Here is a 12,597-nt window from a genome sequence, read left to right on the forward strand (position 1 = left end):
TTCCCTCACAGCCCTCAGGAGGAACCAACCCTGCTGAAACCATAATTTTGGACTTTCAGACTCTCAATCTGTGGTACGTAGTTAAGGCAGCCTCAGCAAACTACTTAATAGGCCAAGAGATTATTTAAGATGACCTTCACTACAGGTTCTAGAAGCCAGCTATGGGGCTAGGACAGAAGAGACAGGGTGAGTGCTGGTGCTAGTCAGAGACACGGGAAGGGATGGGGGCCCTGAGACAAGAGTCTGGAGCTCCAAGCAGGTGTCTGTGCAGCTCGCAATCACCCTCGATGCCCTCCAGCTCCCCCTAACCCATTGGTCCTGCATTGGCAACTGTGGCCAAGATCTGAGACCTTGCACCACACCTGCAGTTACACAGTGACCCAGAAAAACCACATACTGTTACAGCTCAAAGAAGGTGAGTGCTGGAAGCCTGAGTCCCATAAAGAAGGGAGAGTGGCTCACAGTCCTGGGTCCTGAGGGACAGGGTCTTCAGGACCAGAACTATCTCTTAACATATATATTAACTGTTCCTAATACTTATGTTAATAACAATATTAATAACTATGTTCTTAATATTAAGTTCCCAATTGAAAGCTCTAAATATATTTTTACATAAAATTAAGAGTTTTACCAACACCATTCTTACTGTGGCATTTCCTCTATGAAAAATAAATATTCATGTATACCATAGAGCTCACAGAAACAGTACCAAGTCTGAAAGAATACAAAGGGCGTCTCTACTTCATGTTACTGGAAAACTTATATAGATAAAATAGGATTTTCCAGCCATGAACAAGAAATCTGAAGGACATATCTTGTTCATGGTAGTGACACCGACACGTGGGTTAGATACGACGGCGATCTGTCATTCAGGGGTGCCGGAAGTAACCCTGAAGCCAGCACTCCTCTATTCAGCCTTCCGGGAGACCACGGAGGAGGCTGGTGCCACGATGTGTTCAGAGGATGAGGCCTGGGCTGAGCAGGTGAGGAGTGAGGAGGCCAAGCGGACTCCCAGCGGCTATGGCCACTGGATGGGTGCTGGGGCAGGGGCCAGGCTGGAAACATGAGAGGCAATTTGGGCAGGGAGAAAAGTTCAGTGGCTGAAAGCCAAGGGTTTCACTTCCTAGTGTGGCTGGAGAAGTAGCGCCTCTACAGCCGAAAGAGAGAAAGCCGTAAGCAAGGTCACTGGGGGATGCACCGCCAGCCCCTCACCAACGGCCCCGCGCTGCAAACACCAGCGAGTTCTCCGTCCCCCGGCTTGCCCGCCACTCGCCATTCTGCGCATGCGTACCTTCCAAGCCGGCCAGGGATAGGCCAAGGGGGTGTGGCGTTCCTCCGGGTTCATCCAATGAGCTCATCAGATGCTTTCGTGTCTACCAATGGGGCTTCGAGAGATCAGTCGGGTGAGGCAGGCCCCGCCTTCCGTGCCTAAGGGAGACTGAAGGAGAAGGCCGGGTAGGGTTAGCGGAGCCTTCTGGGGCGTTCCTTCAGCACCGGGAGATTCCTGTGAGATTATCTGGACGCCAGGAGGAATTTTGGTCCCTTAAAGAGAAAAAGGGGGGCTGGGGACCCAGATTCCGGGTCCTGAGGAAAGAGAAGGCTGAGGGGTGGGTGGGGGGATTCATGGAGCTGAGGGAGGCGATGGCTGGGGCTGAGAGGACAGGCTGGGTGCCCAGAGTCATGTGTCCTCCCAGAAAAGGTGACCGAACCTGAACGCCTGGATCCCTCGGTGGCACAGGACCGAGATCTCAGAATCTCGGGTTCTGATAAAGTTGGGGACTGGGGGACTTGAGGTACTTGGGCCTCGAAAAAGTGTATGCTTGAACCTGGACTCCGGAGAGTGAGGGAGACGGGGCCTCAGGGCCCGATGGTGGGTCCTGAGGTTGCAGGGTATTGGGCTGTTGAGCTCCCTGGTCTAGGTGGCTGAGCCTGAGAAGCACAGCTAGGGCAACTGAGGCTTGTTAACTAGTTAACGTGCCCAGACTCACAAGCTAGATTGGGACAGGTTGACTTTAGAAGTCATCATCTTATATGCGAGTAAGCTCTGCCCTGAAGTCAGTACTTGTTGCCAAAACTTAAGATTTCATCTCATTCCACGTGGTTGAAAAGTTTCTTCTCCCTCAAATCACAGATCCTGATCAGTTCTTCCAAACGACTCTGAAAGAAGCCATGGGAACCTGTCGTTTCCAGGGTTTGCTGTTCTTTCTCCTAGGAGCCCCGACCTTGATCTGTGTGTATTGGGAATGGGGGGGAGGAGGCTCACAGAGGATGGATTTCTGGTGAAAAAGGAGTGATTTGGGGCCCCACAGAGAAGGGCAAGTGTGTATGTTTATCTCATTTTCTCTCCAGTGGCACAAAAATTGCTTTGTCAAAAGGGTACATTCGTGGGTTTAGAAGAGGATCCACTGGAGACATTTAACTGGACCACAGACAAAGTTGAGACTTGTGACAATGGAGCACTGTGCCAGGAAACCGTGCTTATAATTAAAGCTGGTAAAATAAGAAAGAGGCAATGGGGGAGAGAGGGAATGGGGGCGGGGAGGGCTGGGAGGAAGGTGATTATGTCCATGTTAATGCTGTTCCCCCTTCCCCAAGCCAAACATTAGCCCCCCTCCCCACGACCACTTCCCTTCCCTCTTGTCTTATAGCAGGGACCAAGACAGCGGTTTTGGCCACTAAGGGCTGCAGCTCGGACGGGGCACCGGCAATACTGTTTATCCAGCACTCTCCACCCCCTGGCCTAGTCGCAATCTCCTACAATAACTACTGTGAAGATTCCTTTTGCAACAACAAAGAGGACTTATATGAGATATGGAGGATAAACAATGATGATGGTACCCTGGGAGCGGGGAGAGGGGTGCTAAGAGAAACTCTATACACCCCTGAAAAAGCAGGAGCCCTTCCATGTTTGTGTTCTTACTCAGCGTAGGTCCCTGTGGGCCATGTACAAAAGGATCTCAGACGTTTTGCTTGTCTTTCTTTTCCTAAATTGTTACCTTGAGTTCTGTAAACGCTGCTCCGAGCAGAGGGACTTCAGCAAAGGCTGGAGTGTAAATCGGGTTTGGGGTTTATTAGGCAGTAAGATGTCGGTGGAGGTTTCAGAGCAGGGTGGGGGCATCATCAATCCAACAACTATTGTTTCCCCGTTGCCGCAAGGCCACAGCCCCGTTCGCCCATTTGTTCTCAAGGCCTATAGTAATCTGGCCCCACCTATCTTTTCCGCTCATTTCCTTCTCTTCCCTCTCTCATTTATTGTGTTCCGGCTGGGGCTAGGATTCAAAATATTTAACAGTGGAGATGGTACTAACCAAGCAGAATGGATGCCGGCTATAAAAAAACAGTCCAGCCTTACTGGTGCCTACCAGCTGAATATCAACACAGCGATTTCTCACAATTCTCCAGTCCACCAAGCCGGCTCGCGCCGCAGGCCTTGTGCTTGCTGTTCCCTTTGCTACCTGCATCCCTCCCCACTGCCGTTTTCTTCCTCCATCTCGACTCAGGTGTCTAGTCTGGGAAAATACGTAACCAAATTATTATAGGTAGTTAGGCCCTCCTCCATTTCTTTGCCACTAGACCTTAGACACGGTGCTTACCGAGTTGTATGGTAGTTAACTACTTACATGTCTGCCTCCTTCAAGACAGTGATCCCAGCTGGCAGGAACCATGTCCTTTTCATTTTTGTATCTCCACACCTAAGCACAGAGTTTGAAAGTAATGTTGGAGGGGGTTCTGACAGCACAGAAATCAGTTGGAGAGTGGTGGGGAGGTGGTAGTGATAGGCCTTGAGTAAAGAGGCATCAGCAGGAAAGACTCGAGGAAGAGACAACTCCAGAGGCAGGACGCGCCCTTAATTGTCCCTCTCTTTCCCCCTTCAGCTCCCAAAGAGTCAGCAGCCCTCCACTGCCCAACCTGTTTGGCTTTAGGGTCCTGTTTGAATGCGCCTTCTCTTCCCTGCCCCAACAATACAAATCAATGCTATCAAGGAAAACTTCAGGTCACTGGAGGTAAACTGAACATCTCATGGTTTCAGAGGCTGGAAAACCAGACATCTGAGTGTAGCCCAAGAGGTTCGGACACTCAGAGTTCCAGGAATGAGGGAGGCCTGGATTCCTCTCTGATTTCCTAAAACATCTATGTGTCTCCCCAACCTTCCTTGTTCCATAGGAGACCTCAACGTACCTTTGGAGGTCAAAGGCTGTACATCCTCCCCTGGTTGCAGGCTGATGTCTGGGGTCTTTACAATAGGGCCCCTGTGGGTGAAGGAAACTTGTCCATTCAGGTCTGTCTCTCCCAGAAAGGTTGAAAGTGGGGCCACGTGGCTTCACACTTCAGTTTGGAGGTTAGAGCTACTGCTGCTGCTGTTACTGCAACCACTTGCCTGTTGAGGAGGTGCTTCTGGTCCCGGGTCACTGGACACCTCCTTTGACGGGTCATCAGTAGGTTGAGGAACAGGTGGAGATTTGAAGCACAGTTCCTGTGGATGTATTTGACATTTCTAATAAAGTTTCTGCTGTGATTTGTGTGTGCCTCAAGACTAGACGTGGCATTATTATGCTAAAAGGGCTCTTAAAATTCATCTTCTCCAACCCACATATTTTGTAGAAAGGAAATCAAAGATCTGGAAAACTTTAGTGAATTTCTCACATAGCTACTTTCTTACATAGCTATGGGCAGAGCCAGGACCAGAACTTTGATGTTTTGACTTAAAGTCTGGTTTTCCTTTCACTCTGAGAGGCTTCCTTCTCTTGCTAGCTGAACAAGAGACTAACATTATCCTCCTCCAGAACACTCCCAACCCAATTGTAAGGCCAGCGTCATGTGCTTTGGGGTTCTAATAGTTCCCTGGGAGGTGTGGCAGGATGAGCAAAATCCAACTCTAAATTCTTCAGTTGTCACGGGCCCCATCGCTCTCTGTCGTGTTTGTCTCTTGCCCACTTTGCATCATTCCTTCCCATCTCCACTGCCTACTTAATGCCTCCTCAGTGGGTGGAGGGAACTTAGGAGGGAGCTGGGCCTCAGTAGGGTCTGATGAATGTTGGTCTAAAACTATTGGGTGGGGAGTTTTTTTTTTTTTTCAGATTCTTATGCTTATCTATTTACCTTATTACTCAAGAATACATAAAGTTTATGTTATTGTAAAAGATTCCAGTGATATAGGAGCTGTATAGAGCAAAGTAAAAGGTAGAGTAAAGGGGAACAGACTTTTTTTCCATTAAAAAAAAAACAAACAGCTTTATTGAGGCTTAATTGGTCTACGGCCATACCACCCTGAACGCGCCCGATTTCGACTGATCTCGGAAGCTAAGCAGGGTTGGGCCTGGTTAGTACTTGGATGGGAGGCTTAATTGACATACAATAAACTGTGGGGTGGGAGGAGAGACTTTTAATGCAGACTGTTGGCCCCTCCCACAAAGGACAGGGGAGTCTGATCATAGTATAGTCCAGCCAGGTTCTTTCTAGAAAGTTCTCTAGTTCTAACTAATTCTGAGTTAAAGCCCACTCCAGCTAATACTTACTCTTTGTTCCTAGGCATCTAGTTCTCCATCACATCAGTTTGGTGAATCTCTCTAAAGAGAGAGAGGAAACACCAACAAATAAAATTTAACTTAATAAAGAGACATATCAATTTGGGAAATTATAAGCATTCAGAGCCATGACTGGTAAACACTATTTGGGGTAAAACACAAAATCAAAAACAAAAAATAAACCAAAAAAGCCAAGTTGCTGTTTCCCATAGGACACTGGCTTCTTAACAGCACTGAAGGCAGTTGCAGAAAACACTCCTGAGTAAGTGGAGAAGGGCTACAGTTTTCAAAAATTTGTCCTGTGCGTTGTTTTGGTATTTTTAAAATTATATCTATCATGTGCCAAAGAGCTTTATGCAACATGTACAAATTTCTCATGCCACAAACTCAAGTGTGCAAACTTTCTAATTTTTAATATAAATATATAATACAAACTATTGAAATACATTATTTGTTTTTATGATAACTTTGTTTATAATGACCCCCCTCCCCCATTATACCTAGTGGTAGGTAGAAACTTAACCAGTCTGAATAAACTCAGTCATGTCAGGGTTTTCGCAGTCATTTCAGATCCAAGTTCAGTCAATTCAGGGCTTTTTTTTCCTTTCCACTCAGGAGGTGACTGTCTAGATTTCACCTCTCATGCCGCTCACGTCCAGGTCCTTACTGATGCCTGGTGTTTAGCTTCCAGTCCTGCTGGCCTCCACGGGGAAACCTTCAACCCAGTCTGGGGATTTATGTGCTCCACACAGACCCTGTCAGCTCTGCCATCCCTCTTAAGCCACTTCCGGGCCCCTTCCAACTGAGATCCCTCAGTCTGAAGCTGCCAAGGAATCCCATGTAGCTGATGAAATTCTCCCAAGATCTGGAGAAAAGATCATTTCATAGAGATTTGCTTTCTCCCAAGGTACTTGGGAAAGAGATGGGGCCTAAACTGTGGAATTTATCTTCCACTATACACAGACTACTATCACACATTCTTCTCAAATATGGGTGTTTTGGTTTTTTTTCAACAATCATGCCATAAAGCCTTCATTCTTAGACTGAAACTTGAAAATTCCAAGTCTAATAAGTTAAAAGTTGGGCCTTTGGGATTACATCTACTTCCACTTCAATTTACATAGCCTACTTTGAAACAGCAAGGCTGAACATGAAGGTATTTCTGGCTCTGTGCATTTCTAGGGTACTAGGCCTACTGACTGAATGGGGGAGAAGGGGCAAAAGAAGTAGTATAAAGAATTGGGGTGTGGGGAGAATTCCCTGGTGATCCAGTGGTTAGGACTCCATGCTTTCACTGCTGGGGCCTGGGTTCGATCCCTGGTCAGGCAACTAAGATCCCTCAAGCCGCGTGGCCAAAAAAAAAAAAAAAAAAAAGAAAGAAAGAATGGGGGCGTGGGGAGATAGCAGTGACAGCAAACTGTAACCCTGCCATACATGTACTCCACTCACCTGAATTTAGCCTCCGTCATCACACATGATATTCATTGCTCTCTCCAGGGCTGTGTTCATGTCCTTTCCTCTGAAATTCCATCTCCTCTTTCCACCTGCCCTGCCCGGAGGGCCCCACTAGACATCTCACTGCCAACTCCAGCAGACCTTTCCCGACTTCTCTGGTACCCACTGCATAGCCCCAGCACATCTGCTGGCCTTCCTTCAATATTTTACTGTTTCCCACACAACATATGATCTCCCCATGTCAAGGTAGCAGCACTTCAGGGTCAGGCATTATTTCCAACAGCTTTACAACTTAAGAGCACCCAGGAGATGTGACTGGCAACTTGATGTTATGGGTGTTCTGGAACTGCTTATTGAAGTGAAATGAACTCCACTACACATGCACACACACCCCTCTCCAACAACAAAACTAACCACCACCAACTGCAGCCGATTACCTGAAACTTCATGCTGATATGAAGAAAAAAGGCAGTAAGTTCTAGAGAGTAGACAAGAAGAGAGGCAGAAGTCTGAGAAGGATGGGCACTGCAGAAAGCAAGAATTTGAAAATTCCTCTATTTTGTCAATGACGTTATAGTGGCCAGGTAGGCACGTCCTCATTTGAGGCAGTGATGTCAAGAGTGGAAGGTGAGTTTTTAGGAATGAAATTGAGCTATTTGTAGTGAGGTGGATGGACCTAGAGTCTGTCATACAGAGTGAAGTAAATCAGAAAGGGAAAAATAAATACCGTATGCTAACGCATATATATGGAATCTAGAAAAAACGGCACTGATGAACCTAGTGGCAGGGCAGGCAAAGACGCAGATATAGAGAACGGACTTGAGCACGTGGTGGGGGAGGGGAAGCTGGGACATAGTGAGAGAGTAGCACTGACATATATACACTACCAAATGTAAAATAGCTACTGGGAAGCTGCTGCATAGCACAGGGAGATCAGCTCAGTGCTTTGTGACAACCTAGAGGAGTGGGATAGGGAGGGTGGGAGGGAGGATCAAGAAGGAGGGGATATGGGGATATATGTATACATACAGCTGATTCACTTTGTTGTACAGCAGAAACTAACACAACATTGTAAAGCAGTTATACTCCAATAAAGACATATTTAAAATAAAAATAAAAAATAAAAACAAAATAAAAAACCTAAAAAAAGGAAAAAAATAGAAAAATTCTTACAAAGTTCAACTTATCAATGAGTCAGTATTTAACTTGATGATAAAATGTAACTTTTCAGACTGCAGATACCTAATTATTGCTACTTTTATTATTTTGTTAATTTCACTACATTGTGATTATAAGTGCTTCAAAGAAGATAACCCTAACGTGGAGATACTTTATACTTCATTAAAATTCTTTTCAATTAAGATAAAGAAAAAAGAATGGTGGAGGTGAGGGATAAACTAGGAGTTTGGGATTAACATATACACACTACTATATATAAAATAGACAATCAACAAGGACCTACTATATGGCACAAGGAACTTTACTCAATATTCTGTAATAACCTATAAGGGAAAAGAATCTGAAAAAGAATGGATATATGTATATGTATAACTGAATCACTTTGCTATATACCTGAAACTAACACAACATTGTAAAGCAACTATACTCCAATATAAAATAAGAATTTTAAAAATTAATAAAAACAAAATCACACAGGCCTATAAGGCAGTCATCAAGTCTTCATTTTAAGGAGTGTTCTGGGGTAGGTGGTCAGAACCTTGAAATACTGATTCCCTCGACAGACCTAAAGATGCATCCAGTGAGAGCATAATGGCTGGTTATCTCCTCTGGGAAAACATTACTGCATAGCTTTCCAAGACCCAGGATGTGTTCATCGGAGAACCAGAAGGGAGGAGACTTACAAATGGACCCATGGATTTGCACCAATGGTGAGGTGGCGTTCACAGAGCACCTACTGTATACAGAGTCCCCACACCAGCTTAAAGCTCCTCATGGACAGAACTCACATTGCCTTGTAAGGAAGGGATTGTGATGTGCATTTTACAAGTGAGGAAATGAAGGCTCAGAGCAAGGGAAGCACTGGTGTGCGGCAGATAAATATGGTCAAGTGTGAGACAGGGCAGGGGACCTTCCACTCTCAAAATGTCCGTTAGGCTGAGTGGCTTCAACAGCCAGCTCTGCCCCAACTCACCCTGTGCCTTGAGGAGCTCTCTGAGCCTCGGGTTCCTCCTCCTTCATCCACACAGCTGCCTTATGCAGTTGCTCTGAGGCTCCAACAGGCGAGCTGGTTGGGCCTTGAGCCTGATGCTGAGTCTGCAGTCAGGAAACGAGGTGAGATGGATGCTGGGGAAAAGCCCGTGAGAGGAGATGGCCCTTTTCACCTTTCCCTCGCCCCTTTGCCTGGTCATGGGATGCTGGAACCAAAAAGGATCTTGCAAACATTTTGGCCTCATTTTATTTTATTATTTATTTATTTGGCTGCACCACGCAGCTTGCGGGGATCTTAGATCCCCAACCAGGGATCTAACCGGTACCCCCTGCAGTGGAAGCACAGACCCCTAACCATTGGACCTTGGTCTCATTTTAAATGCATTTCAAACTATTAAGGCTCAGAGACATTAAACTGCCAGCCAATGTCTTGTACATTCTATGTGAGAGATAAACTTGAACTGCATGCTCTCAGGCTGAGGAATGTCCAAGCACCATCCCAGGGGGGTTGATTCTTATCAGGTTGAAGGGGTGTCGGGTAGCGGCTTATATAAGAAGCAGACCGACGTTTGTCAGTCACAGGCAAGCAAGCTGCCATGGCACCGCGTTTGGGGGTCTTTCTGATCTGGGCTGGCACGTCTATATTTCTACAACTGGACCCTGTGAATGGAGGTGAGAGAGGGGAAATGGGCTAGAACTGGTGTGAAAGAGCCTGCCACAGACATGCATTGATGTGTAAAAATAATGATAATAATAATAGTGGTGACAAATACGTCTGCCATCTCTTGAGTATGTCCCAAGAGCCAGACCCTATTAAGGGCTTCACATTTTATTTAATATTCATGCAACTTCTCTGCAATTTAAACCCAGGTGAGTTTGGCACCAAAGCCAAAGGCGTTATTGACTAATAACCCTCATGACAGCTGCCTCATTGCTAAATATGCATTTCAATGTCCCAGACATGGGCAGCCTACACCCAGGGTTGGTTATGTTGTTCAAATTAAGAGTTTTTGTTGTATGCAGAGTTTACTGTTTGAAATCACAAGGACAGTGTGGTCTTAGGGCAGGTCCTATGAATAGTGTGCTATAGTCGAGTCTCAGCTTTGTTGCTGAATTCATGTGTGTCAGTAGGAGAGCAATGAGAGCATGTCAGGTTCTCATTCATCTGTTCTGTCTAGCCCTCTAGTCATCAAGTACATCAGTTCAGGGTAAACAGTGACTTCAAGATACAAAACAAAATAAAAGAGATGCAGGGCAGGTCCTACTGCAGATTGTATTCTGGTTGTACCCCTGTTTTGTTCTCGCTCCTCCTCCATCCATCTCCTCTGCTCCTGGTTTCCTTCCAGATCTGCAGCTGTCTGAGAACACCACTGTTCCTACTGTACTTACCCCAGGTAATCAAGGTAATCAACATTGGAAGAGAATGACAACAAAACAACAGTCAAATGCAACAAACTAATGTGTGGCGTGGTAACTGAGATCAGGATTCTCCAAAGATAACTTCTTTACAGGCATGAGCTAATCTCACCCTCTCAGTAATGGGAGGAGGCAGGTGTGCACATTCCCCAAGGGGGTCCCCCCCATAGAGCATCAGAGGTGAGCATTCTGTAGATGGTGGAGCTGGAGTCTGAACCCAACGTCAGGGCTTCAGAGCTGGTGCCACCTGCTAAGGTAGAAACTGCCCAAAGTGAAAGAACCCTTCCTAGTCCCTGAGGGAGGGACCATACCATATTGACCTTGACATCCCTGATGCTGAGTAGGGGGCTCTGTATACAGCAGGTCCTTGGGGGTGATGGGCTAGTTTGAACAGAGACTTTGCCAGTGTTACTGCAGAGATCGTGAAACCCTAAGAGCCGAAGATGCGAACAATGCCTTTCTTCTTTCAGATAATGAATGTGTTTTCCCATTCATCTATGGAGGCATAAAGTATTTTGATTGCATTCTCCATGGTGCCACATTCTATTGGTGTGCTCTAAATGCAGATTACATAGGAAGATGGAAATACTGTACTAGGAAAGGTAGGTGTGCAGCTTGTCCTCTCACGTGAGAAGCACATGGCTTGAGATGAAGGGGGAACATCCACAATTGTCTCCTAGATGGACGCCTCGAGCGTCTCCTCACCCAGCCCCGTGTGTTCCATTCATGTCCCTTTCTTTTGATAAGACTAAAAATAACCCTCCCACAATTGATGTTTTCACTCATTTCTTCTATTTTTCAGACTATGCCAAATGTAGCTTTCCCTTTATCTATCGAGGCAAAATATATGAAAATTGCACAAAAACTGGGAGTTTGCTTTGGTGGCATTGGTGCTCACTCACTCCAGACTACGACCGGGATAGAGCTTGGAAGTACTGCTAGCAATAAAAAAGGTAAGAGCATCCAGGGAGGATGGGAAGAGACAGGGGGATAGCAGGGAAGAGACAGAGCTGGATAAAGAGGTGGAGTCAGGTGCCACAGTGAGGAGGAAGGAGGAGGCAGGTGGCGAGATGGGATGAGGTAGAAAGGTGCAGGAGGAAGAGTGAGGAGCAGAGGTTCAGAGAGGAGGAAGAGGAGAGGGGGAGAGAAGATGGAGCGAGAGGAAGAGACAAAGGCAAAAGGCAAAAGATGGAGAGAGGAGAGTCTGAGAGGGAAGAAGCAAGGGAGTTTGCAAGATGAGAAATGGAATGAGGAGGATCTGGGGAGGATTACTGGCAAGAGAAGGCAGAAGAGAAGGTGAGAGAGGGCAGAGAGAGGACAACACAGTCTTTAGAGCAGGCGTGAGAGGGCAGGAGTCGAGATGGGAAGAGCAGAGGGCAAAGGAGAAACAGACCTTTACCCTCCATGGGACTGACTGGAAAAACAGACTCATGAACACTGACCCCAAGACCACGCTCAATTACTGTCCAGTGCATCCACCCGTGGCCATGGACGCAGTCAAGCCTTTGAAACCTCAGTGAAGAAAATCAAGAAATCTCAAGCATGGAGGTGATGCTCTGAGTGGCAGAGGTGAAATCTTTTCCCTGCATCTCCACCGTGTTCCCGCTGTGCGTGGGTCCAACCAATAAACCACTTTCTCTGCAGATGTGGTCTTTTTTTCTCCAACAAAGAAACCTATGTATCAAATGGGAGGGTCTCAGTGTGCTCAGGTTAACCAGGCAGGATCCTCTTGTCTTCCCTTCCCTTCCTCAGGGTCCTGATGGAACAGCAATACACATCACACCTGTCCTTCCTGAGGGCTTGATTAGCAGGTGAAGGTCCGGTGGTGGGACTTGAGGTGAGGGTGGGAGGAGGGGCCCAGAGGGTATGGAGGGCTGGTCCTTGTCATAAAAGATTTTTCTTTTCCCAACTTAGCTGAAATGTTATCTCTTCCTGGAGCTATTCTCTGACTCCCCAGTATAATGTTTTCCGATCACTGCCTTTCCAGTTCATCCATTCTCTACTTGCAATTAAGGTGTCCATCTTCCCTGGG

The 12,597-nt window shown here is 46.5% G+C and overlaps 2 protein-coding genes across 2 annotated transcripts; both read left to right on the forward strand.

Moving 5' to 3' along the window:
- Positions 1-1,680: 1,680 nt before the first annotated feature.
- TEX101 (testis expressed 101) lies at positions 1,681-4,385 on the forward strand. Its single transcript, XM_057710878.1, has 6 exons — positions 1,681-1,699; positions 2,132-2,230; positions 2,350-2,493; positions 2,649-2,834; positions 3,876-4,004; positions 4,165-4,385. The coding sequence occupies exons 1-6, from the start codon at positions 1,681-1,683 to the stop codon at positions 4,383-4,385; spliced, it is 798 nt and encodes a 265-aa protein (XP_057566861.1).
- A 5,360-nt stretch (positions 4,386-9,745) lies between these two features.
- Positions 9,746-11,507, forward strand: LOC130839028 (seminal plasma protein PDC-109-like). Its single transcript, XM_057712815.1, has 3 exons — positions 9,746-9,821; positions 10,985-11,167; positions 11,368-11,507. Exons 1-3 carry the CDS (start codon positions 9,746-9,748, stop codon positions 11,505-11,507), a joined length of 399 nt encoding a protein of 132 aa, XP_057568798.1.
- Positions 11,508-12,597: the final 1,090 nt, after the last annotated feature.

This window comes from Hippopotamus amphibius, chromosome 16, assembly GCF_030028045.1.
Source record: "Hippopotamus amphibius kiboko isolate mHipAmp2 chromosome 16, mHipAmp2.hap2, whole genome shotgun sequence".
Classification (NCBI taxonomy): domain Eukaryota; kingdom Metazoa; phylum Chordata; class Mammalia; order Artiodactyla; family Hippopotamidae; genus Hippopotamus; species Hippopotamus amphibius.

Bases quoted from the DNA above. Each gene is read 5' to 3' on its own strand.
- TEX101 (XM_057710878.1), top strand. The intron at 2,231-2,349 runs GTGTGTATTGGG...TTTTCTCTCCAG, and splicing joins AGGAGCCCCGACCTTGATCT to TGGCACAAAAATTGCTTTGT. The intron at 4,005-4,164 runs GTAAACTGAACA...CTTGTTCCATAG, and splicing joins AAAACTTCAGGTCACTGGAG to GAGACCTCAACGTACCTTTG.
- LOC130839028 (XM_057712815.1), top strand. From the start codon at position 9,746: ATGGCACCGCGTTTGGGGGTCTTTCTGATCTGGGCTGGCACGTCTATA. The intron at 9,822-10,984 runs GTGAGAGAGGGG...GTTACTGCAGAG, and splicing joins ACTGGACCCTGTGAATGGAG to ATCGTGAAACCCTAAGAGCC. The intron at 11,168-11,367 runs GTAGGTGTGCAG...TCTATTTTTCAG, and splicing joins GAAATACTGTACTAGGAAAG to ACTATGCCAAATGTAGCTTT.